This window comes from Penaeus monodon, chromosome 4 (assembly GCF_015228065.2).
Source record: "Penaeus monodon isolate SGIC_2016 chromosome 4, NSTDA_Pmon_1, whole genome shotgun sequence".
Lineage (NCBI taxonomy): Eukaryota > Metazoa > Arthropoda > Malacostraca > Decapoda > Penaeidae > Penaeus > Penaeus monodon.
This window is the reverse complement of record NC_051389.1, coordinates 38119310-38129949: the sequence shown is the minus strand read 5'-3', so window position 1 is coordinate 38129949 and position 10640 is coordinate 38119310. Positions and strand designations below refer to the sequence as shown.

Below are 10640 nucleotides of genomic sequence, written 5' to 3'. Positions count from 1 at the left end.
TACCCACCTATTTGACCAGCCGTTGACTTGACCGGGCCTTGATCAAGCCACCCGTCTAACCAGAATAAATGACCAAAGAGGTGTGTTGCTAGCTGCATGGCGCAGCGTGCAGCATCGCTCAACCTCCAGGACTCCTGTCTCCTGGTAATACGGGATGCCACGCACGGCAAAGACACGTGGGAGAGTTCTCCCTGGTCCAAGATGGAATGAACCAGGGGTGGGTGCACCATCCCCTCTCATAGGCCTTGGTGCACCAAGAAGCCATTTTGTCTCATCCCTCACTGGTGACCCCTCCAGTATGGGTAGCCCTCTGGTCCGGCTCACCAGATCATTGGGACCATTAGGGGGGAGCATCAGGAGTTGTCTTTGCGATAAATGGAAGGAACAATGGAGGCATACCTCCAGAAACAAACTGCGAGAGATTAGAGATGACCTTGGCAGTTGGGTGACAAGCATCCATCCCAACCGAAAAGTGGAAGTTGCATTAACAAGACTAAGAATCGGGCACACAAGACTGACTCATGGGCCGAAGATGGCTAAAAGTGAAGCACTTTGTGAGGGATGCCAAGAGCCATTAACGATCGCACATGTAGTGGGAAGATGTGCAACATTCTCAGACCAAAGATGTATGTACTTGTCTCCCCCATATACACTGAAAAATGTATTGGGGGAGGATTGTGACATAGAGGGTCTTATTAGTTTCCTTAGGGAGACTAATATTTTCAATAAAATTTAATTATGCATAATGTTTATGCAATAATTTTCTACACTTAAAGCATAATATTTATGCTTTGGTTTTTAATCTCTTTGTTGTTATTTGTAAGATATTTATTGATAGATTTTTAAAGTTAATATTTTTATTTAACAAGTAATTTGCCGCTAAAGACAATAGCTGTTGACGCAGCAGATAAATTTAAATAATCAATCAATCAATCATGGTGTGTGCTCCTCGGGGCTGAGCAGCTAGTAGCTTGCCTAACCCATTGCCACAGCTCTGTAAGGGTGGTTTGGCCGTCAGAGAACTCACACCATTCCAGCCACTTTTCCTGCCTGACTCTTATGGCAGTTTCCTCGGCATCCCTGGCTGCTTCCTTTAGGTGAGCTAGCTTGTCAGGCTTCTTTGCTTTCGGAAATGTTTTCTACACATGTTAACTCTGTGGTTGACTTCCATAATCTCGTCGTTAAAGTACCAGGCATCTTAATAACTCCTAGACCATGGCCATATGTATAGTCTGTGAGCCAGCTTGATTTATGGCACTGATAAGTCTGGCTTCAAGCACTTCCAGGTTTTCACTCTGGGGTTCATTGTTTCTAAGACAATGGGCAAAGGCATTCTGAAAGGCTTACCAGTTGGTCTTGTCTGTTTTCCATCTTGGATTTGCTTGTGGCATTTGGGCTGGTCCAGCGTCCATGAGGGTAGTAACAGTGCCATAATTGTCACTTGTGACAGTCTCATCGACACACCATCTAATTCTCTCCACCAGAGCTGAAAGTGGCCAAGGTGAGGTTAGGACCCTCCTTGAATCGTTGGTTCTGGTTTTTGAAAGACGATCCGGGGTAAGTTCAAACATTTGGCTATTGATGGACTGCCGCTTTCAGGGTCCTGCAGGGACCCGGGATGGGGTGGTGTGCTTTGAAGTCTCCCCTAGATCATTGGCTGCGCGCAGTAGCACAGACCGACTGATACTAAGCTCCTACAGCTGGTTTCGACACAGTACAGCGGGGGGGCCTCCAGTCAAGTGAATCTAAAACAGCAAGAGTTTCAACATCCTCCCACATGCAGTGCATTGGCTATGGGAACAAGGGATGTTGCTTGACCAGGGTGATCAAGCCCTTTTCCATCTATGCTTGGCAGCTGAGAAGTGAACAGCCCCTTTATTAAGTCCCCTTGAGCATGAAAAGAAAATTTTCCCTTGATGCATGGAGGAGGGCTTTTGTATTGAACCCAAAGATGTTCCATTGTGTATGCAGTTTGTGGGGTCATGAGTTATTTGGTGGTAGTTACACAAAGGTTTTTATATTCGCTTTCATTTCATTTGTGTCAGGTCTGACAACTCCTTTGAAAAGTCCCGGGGGTTGAGGGACTTCATCTATTTTGGGGTTTTTTTGTTAGGCAGCCAGGAACCACTGAGAGGGGAGGGCCCTGGTAGCTCGATTTTTGGAGTTTGGTTTTTCTCACTTCAGGCTTTGTTTTGGTATCTTTTCTCTTTGCTGACTTTCCCTGGGTAAGGTCAGCTTTTCTGGCACTATCTGCAAAGTTACCCTGTTTGGCTCTGCCTTTGGGGGCGGGGCCAGGTTGGAGTGGGGAGGGGAGTCTGGAGGGTGAGAGCGGGGTGTTTTGGGGCTTTTTCAGTTCCCTTTCAGGTTCAACAATTGCGCCCGTGACTCCTTCCCCACCTCCTCTCCGTTCCCCCAAAGTTTTTGCTACTGCAGTGAACAAAACACTCAACAGGAGAATCATATCTTCCTCATCAAAGAGGAGTATCTTCTTGGGGGGTTCGTAGTGTTTTTTCACCTTATTTCTGGGTTCTTTTTTTCAATTTAGAAAGGGTCAAAAAAATCCTCTTTTTTGAAATATCCGGGTCATCGTGGGGGGATTTCCTTTCCCTTTTAGGAGAGGAAGTTTTTCTCTTTTGTTTGCCCCCCAGACAGGGTGTGGGGAGAGTAATAAAGTCTATCCCCTTTTAAAAAACTTTTGTCCCCTAAGAGCCGCCTTTTTCTGGCAGAGCAGGCCAGGCTCCAGGCATGATCCCCTTTTGGCACATTTGGGACATTTGGCCTTGGGCCCTTTGGCACACTCGGGGTTGGTGCTTGCTTTCAGACACCAAAATTTAGATTGGCCCTTTCAGATAGCCTGGTGGTGACCCTATTTTGGCACTTAAAGACCGAAGTGGCTTGGTAAAATGGTTTTTAGGCAAGGAGCCCGTTACCCGATCAAAGGTGTGATTGGGGCCCTTCAAAAGGGCATAGGAATTGCTGGTTTGGGGTTTTTTTTTTCAAAATTCGGGAAACGTCCCAACCCGTGGGTGTGATGTATTTGACCAAAACAATGATAGTGAGAAGCCAAATAGCACCATCTTGACTCTCCCATCATCGGGTTCAGTGGGAAGACACTCTTTTTTCCCAATTAATTCCTTGGTTTTTCCTGCAGGAAATTTAGGGTAGCTTTGGGTTTTTGGGGTAATAACATACCGGTCTCGGCCCAACCTGTTTGACAACCAGATTTTTTGCAATCTCCCAAAGTTTTACCATTTGGGAGGCATTGTCGAAGTTTCAGGTTTTAGGGGGAACCTTAAACTGTGGGAAAGCCTAGCCTGGGTCATTTCAGGCCGCCCCTGGATTTAAAATTTTGAGCTACGGGTTTTGGGGGCAGCAGCTGTTTTGGTGGTTTAGCTTTTTTCCCCCCTCTCGGTCGGGAGGGGTATAGAGGTTCCCTGTTTGGTGTGGTCGGAGGGCCCGCACGAGAGTCCCTCTGCTGGGGAATCTCATGGGCAGACTGCTTTTGGCGAGTCGTGTCCCTTTTTGCAGCCAATAGAGTCAAACTCTAGTTTGCATTTTTTCTTTCCACTAGAAAACCTGATGGATCCAGAGTGCTGCCAAGTCGGCCTTGTACAGTTCTAAAATTTATATCTATTTGTTTGGGGGTATTGTAGGAGTATTTTCCATAAAATAAGCAGTTTTTTATTTCCCACGCCCCCAAACCCCCACCGGTCCAACAAGGGAAGTGTAGTTAGAAAAATGCCCCAGCCCCAGGGGTGGTGAGAGGATGACACAGCCCAAGGCCGTTGTACCGCCCTTTATGGGGCCGTGGAGTGCCAACACGACTTGACTGCTTGAACCTAGCCTCCCGAAGGAGACCAGCTGACGATCTAACCCCGGGGCCCAAAACAAAACACCCATCTTTCTGAATAAGGGACCAAAAAGGGTGTTGCTAGCCGCAGGGCGTACTGTGGGAAGACGGCACGCTCAACCCCAGGACTCCCGTCTCCACAGTGCACAGGGTGCAGCAGGCAAGGAATGGGTGGTTTTAACCCCCCGGAGGAACCGAGGGTGCCCTTCCACTTACAAGAAGGCGTCATTTTTTGGGAACCCCCTTTCCTTTCCTCCCTCTCCAGTGAAACAGTCACCCAAAGGCTGTATCACCTCTCAGAGGGAGCTCTAGTCCTTCCAGTGGCACAACCGGTGGATGTGTGCTGGGAAGCGGTTTCACAGAGCGAAGAGCGAGAGGTTGCGTGATGCCTCCGTTGCGGGGATGCGGGAGGTTGCGGTGTCGAGTGCATCTTAAGGTGTGGTTACACTGGCCATCGATTCATGAAATCTAATCATTTTGAGTGGGATTTGCCCACCGATTGGTTCATTCCACTGTTATTTTGCCTACTCGTCTGAAGCGATGGGCAACCCGTCAATGCATGGATGTTCCAGTGGAAAAGTCATACTCGTTGAGAGTCTATAGTATACATCGCATTAGTCTAATTATATATTTATGCATTATAATTAATATATATATAAATAAATTACAATTATTAATTATAATTGTAAATTATTAAAATATACTTTTATTTTATTATTAAAAAAAAGAAGAAAATCAATGCAATATATCTTATATCCTCATTTGACGGACGAACATAAACAAGCGCGCATATTTTTCGAAGAGGAAGAACGTCTTCTCGTCATATTTCTGTAAAGAATGTGGAATTCGGAAGCAACTACCTCTCTTTTAGAGAAAGTACGCCAAGAAAATGTCCTTTGGAATATAAAACATCCATATTACCACAAGAGGGACTGCGGACACGATTTTTTTTGATGCTGCGACCAGTGGACTCAGCTGGGGGTTCTTTTCGTAGTGCCCCCAAAACGGATGGGCGGGTGGGTTCCAAGCATGATACGTTGGTTCCAACGAAAAGTTGGCAGTCAAACCCTCCCTTCACCACAATTCATTTTATTATATTACATTTTTATTTTTATTGCGCTGTTGTTGTTGTTTTTTATTTTTCCCTATTGTTATTTTTTTTAAATTTTTAAATTATCATTTTTATTTTTATTTTTTTGTCGCTGGTTTGTTTTTGTCGTTGTTTGTTTTTGCTATTGTTATTTTTTATTGTTGTTATTATTTTTATCATTATTATTTTTATTATTATTTTTTTAATTATTATTTTATTATTATTTTTTTATTATATTATTTTACATTATTATATTATTTTATTATTATCAATATCATTATCATTTCTTTATCATTATCATTATCATCTTTATCATTATCATTTCATTTTCATATCATTATCATTACAATAAATCATTTTTCATTATCTTTTCATTATCTTTTCATTATCTTTTCATTATCTTTTCATTATCTTTTCATTATCTTTTCATTATTGGGGTTGTTGCTGTTGTTGTTGAACCTACCCTCATTATTATAAACATTATTTTACTTTATTTATCTTTTATCAAAAATTTAAAATTATTGTCATTATTTTATCTTTTCATCAATTATTATCATTGTTGTTATTATTATTATTATTATTTTATTTTTATATTATTATTATTATTTTTTATTATTTTTTTAATTATTATTATCATCCCATTAATAATTAGTAATGATAAAATAAATTATTATTTTTATATTATGATTAGTGTCAGTTTTATCATCTCATAATTTTATCATCTAAAAAACGAGAGAGAGAGAAACACACAACACACACACACAACACCACACACACAACACACAAACACAACACACATATATTAATATATATATATATATGATATATATATATATATATTATAAATATATATATAACAAATATTTAATATATATTAATATATATATATATACATATATATATATATATATATATAATAGTATAAATATATAAAATATATATAATATATATTATATATATATATATATATATATATATATATATATGTATATTATATATTATATATATATATATAATATATATATATATATATATGTGTGTATATATATTTTTATAATATATATATTTATTATATATATATATATTTTAGATATATATATATTATATGTGTGTGTGTGTGTGTGTGTGTGTGGGGTGTGTGTGTGTGTGTGTGTGTGTGTGTGTGTTTCTCTCTCTCTCGTTTTGATGATGATAACATTAATGATGATGATAATACTGACACTAATCATAATAATAATAATAATAATATTATTATTATCATTACTATTATTAATGGTGATGATGATAATAATAATAATAATAATAATAATAATAATAATAATAATAATAAAATAATAATTATAATAACAACAATGATAATAATGATAATGATGATAATGATAATGATAATGATAATGATAATGGATGATAATGATAATGATAATGATGAAATAATAATAATAATAATAATAATAATAATAATAATGATAATAATAATAACAACAATAATAATAACAATAGCAATAACAACAACAACGACAACAACAACAACAACAGCGACAATAATAATAATAATAAAAATGATAATAATAATAACAACAATAACAATAGGAATAATAACAACAACAACAACAACAGCGACAATAATAATAATAATAGTAATGATGATAATAATGATATTGATGGTGTAAAGGTACGGTTAGACTGACCAACTATTTCGTTGGAATCCAACGATATCAGTGACTTGGAACCCACCCGCCCATCCGTTTTGGTTACACTACGAAAAGAACCACCAGCTGAGTCCACTGGATCGCAGCATCAAAACAAATCGTGTCCGCAGTCCCTCTTGTGGTAATATGGATGTTTTATATTCCAAAGGACATTTTCTTGGCGTACTTTCTCTAAAAGAGAGGTAGTTGCTTCCGAATTCCACATTCTTTACAGAAATATGACGAGAAGACGTTCTTCCTCTTCGAAAAATATGCGCGCTTGTTTATGTTCGTCCGTCAAATGAGGATATAAGATATATTGCATTGATTTTCTTCTTTTTTTTAAATAATAATTAATATAAGTATATATATGATAATTTACAATTATAATTAATAATTGTAATTTATTTATATATATATTAATTATAATGCATAAATATATAATTAGACTAATGCGATGTATACTATAGACTCTCAACGAGTATGACTTTTCCACTGGAACATCCATGCATTGACGGGTTGCCCATCGCTTCAGACGAGTAGGCAAAAAAACAGTGGAATGAACCAATCGGTGGGCAAATCCCACTCAAAATGATTAGATTTCATGAATCGATGGCCAGTGTAACCACACCTTAAGATGCACTCGACACCGCAACCTCCCGCATCCCCGCAACGGAGGCATCACGCAACCTCTCGCTCTTCGCTCTGTGAAACCGCTTCCCAGCACACATCCACCGGTTGTGCCACTGGAAGGACTAGAGCTCCCTCTGAGAGGTGATACAGCCTTTGGGTGACTGTTTCACTGGAGAGGGAGGAAGGAAGGGTTCCAAACAATGACGCCTATCTTGTAAGTGGAAGGGCATCCACTCTAGTCTCTCTCCAGGGGTTCAAACCTACCCATGTGCTTGCCGTGCGTGGCAGCCCTGTGCACTGTGGAGACGGGAGTCCTGGAGGTTGAGCGATGCCGTCGTCCACGAGTACGCCCTGCGGCTAGCAACACGCCTCTTTGGTCCCTTATTCCAGCAAGATGGGTGGTTTGATCTTGGCCTGGTTAGATCAGTCAGCTGGTCTCCTTCGGGAGGCTAGGTTCAAGCAGTCAATGTCGCTGTTGGCACTCACACTGGTCCCATGAATGGCGGTACAACGGCCATTGGCTGTGTACATCCTCTCACCACCCCTGTGGCTGGTAGGCATTAGTTCTAACATACAGCTTCCACTTGTTGGACTCGGTGGTGGTTGGGGCGTGGGAGAATGAAAGAACTGCTTATTTTATGGCAAATACTCCTACAATCCCCCCACAACAAATAGATATAAATGTTGACGAACTGTACAAGGCCCAGATTACGGCAGTCACTCTGGATCCATACATGGCTTCTAGTGGCAAGAGAAAATGCAAACTAGAGATTGACTCTATTGCCGCTGCTAAAATGGACACGACATCAGCCAAAAGCATGTCTGTCCATGAGATTGCCCAGCAGATGGACTCTCGTGCTGGCCTCTCCAGACCAGCACCCAAATCAGGGAGACCTCTGAGTACCCCTCCCTGACCGAGATGGGAGCACAAGCTGAACCAGCCGAAACAGCTGCTGCTCCCACAACCGTAGCTCAGAATTTAATCCAGAAGGGCAGCCTGAAATGACTCAGGCTAGGCGTTTCCCACAGTTTTTAAGGTTCCCCCTAAACCTGAAGACTTCGACAATGCCTACCAACTGGTAAGAGCATTGGAGATGTAGCGAAAAATCTGGTTGTCAAACCAGGTTGCCAGAGACCAGGGTATGATTATTATGCCCAAAAACCAAGCTACCCTGAATTTCCTGCAGGATACCAAGGAACTTAATGATGGGAGGAAAGAGTGTCTCTCGCCACTGAATCCCGATGATAGGAGAGTCAAGATGGTGCTACTTGGCTTCTCACTATCATATGATGTGGATCTAATCACATCACACCCACAGGTTGTGGACGCTTCCCGAATGTTGAAAAGGAAAAGCCCAACCAGGCAAGTCCTGATGACCTTGAAAGGAGCCCCAATCACTACCTTTGATCTGGGGAACTGGCTCCTTCAGCCTAAGAACATATGTACCAGAGCCACTTCGGTGCTTTAAGTGCCAAAAATACGGTCACCACCAGGCTATCTGCAAGGCCAAGTCTAAATATGGTGTCTGTAGCAAGGCACACAACACCGAGGTGTGCCAAAGGACACAAGAGCCAAATGTCCCAACTGTGCCAAGAGGCATCATGCCTGGAGCCTGGCCTGCTCTGCCAGGAAAGAGGCGGCTCTTAGGCGACAAGAAGTTTTTGAAAGGCGACTAGACTTTATTACTACTCCCCAGGCACCCATGTCTGGAGGACAGAACAAAAGAGAAAAGACTTCCGATCTCCTAAGAGGAAGGAAGTCCCTCCACAGATGACACCGGATATCTTCAATAAAGAGGAGTTTCTGACCATTTCTAAATTGCAAAAAAAGAACCACAGAAATAAAGGCTGAAAGAACACTACAGAAGCCTCCCCAAGAGATGATAATCTCCTCTTTGATGAGGAAGATATGATTCTCCTGTTGAGTGCTGTGTTCACTGCAGTAGCAAAAGCTTTGGGGAGATCGAGAGAGGAGGTGGAGAAGGCAGTCACGGTCGCAGATTGTTGCAATCCTGAAAGGAAGCTGAACAAAGCCAAAGCAGCCCCGCTGTCACCCTCAGACGAGACTCCCCTCCCCACTCCAATCCTGGCCACGCCCTCAAAGGCAGAGCCAAAACAGGCTGAACTTGTGCAGATAGTGCCAGAACAAGCTGACCTTACCCAGGTAATGTCAGCAAAGAGAAAAGATACACAGACAAAGCCTGAAGTGAGAAAAGCCAAACTCACAAAAGTCAGAGCTACCAGAGGCTCTCCACCTCTCAGTGGTTCCATGGCTAGCCTAACAAATAGCCCCAAAATAGATGAAGATCCCTCAACCAGCGAGGACTTCACAATGGAGTTGTCAGACTCTGACACAACTGAAACTGAAAGCGAATATAAAGACGTCTTTGATGTAACTACCAACAAGTAACATCATGACACACAATCTAAGCATACTACAATGGAACATCTGTGGCTTCAATACAAAGAATGCCATCCTCCATGCAATCAAGGAACATTGACATTATCATGCTCAAGGAGACATTAATAAAAGGGACTGTTCACTTCTCATGCTGCCAAGCATAGATGGAAAAGAGGCTTGATCACCCTGGTCAGAGCAACAATCCCTTGCTCCACAATAGCCAATGCACTGCACTGTGGAGAGGATGTTGAATCTCTTGCTGTTGAGATTCACTTGACTGGAGGCCCCCTCAAGCTGTACAATGTGTACAGCAAGCCAGGCTGTAGGAGCTTAGATATCAGTCAGGTCTGTGCTACTGCAGCACAAGACCAAGTGATCATAGGGAGACTTCAATGCACACCACCCCATCCTGGCTCCTTGCAGGACACCTGATGCGGCAGGCCATCACATAGCCAATGTGTTTGAGACTTACCCCGAGATCGCTCTTCTCAATAAGCAAGAACCAACGCATGTCAAAGGAGGGGTCCTAGACCTCACCTTGGCCACTGCAGCTCTGGTGGAGAGAATTAGATGGTGTGTCGATGAGACTGTCACAAGTGACAATTATGGCACTGTTACTACCCTCATGGACGCTGGACCAGCCCAAATGCCACAAGCAAATCCAAGATGGAAAACAGACAAGACCAACTGGTAAGCCTTTCAGAATGCCTTTGCCCATTGTCTTAGAAACAATGAACCCCAGAGTGAAAACCTGGAAGTGCTTGAAGCCAGACTTATCAGTGCCATAAATCAAGCAGGCTCACAGACTATACATATGGCCATGGTCTAGGAGTATAAGATGCCTGGTACTTTACGACGAGATTATGGAAGTCAACCAGAGTTAACAGTGTAGAAACATTTCCGAAGCAAAGAAGTCCTGACAAGTAGCTCACTAAAGGAAGCAGCAGGATGCGAGGAACTGCCTAAAGAGCAGTGAAA

General features: G+C 41.9%; 1 protein-coding gene across 1 annotated transcript in view; it reads right to left on the bottom strand.

Moving 5' to 3' along the window:
* Nucleotides 1–10640, bottom strand: part of LOC119572550 (chondroitin sulfate N-acetylgalactosaminyltransferase 1-like) — a 61322-nt gene that overhangs the window by 26010 nt on the left and 24672 nt on the right. The window contains exon 10 of the mRNA XM_037919653.1: nucleotides 7671–7675. Coding sequence (XP_037775581.1) covers nucleotides 7671–7675 — 5 coding nt within the window. The remainder of the gene's footprint in view (nucleotides 1–7670; nucleotides 7676–10640) is intronic.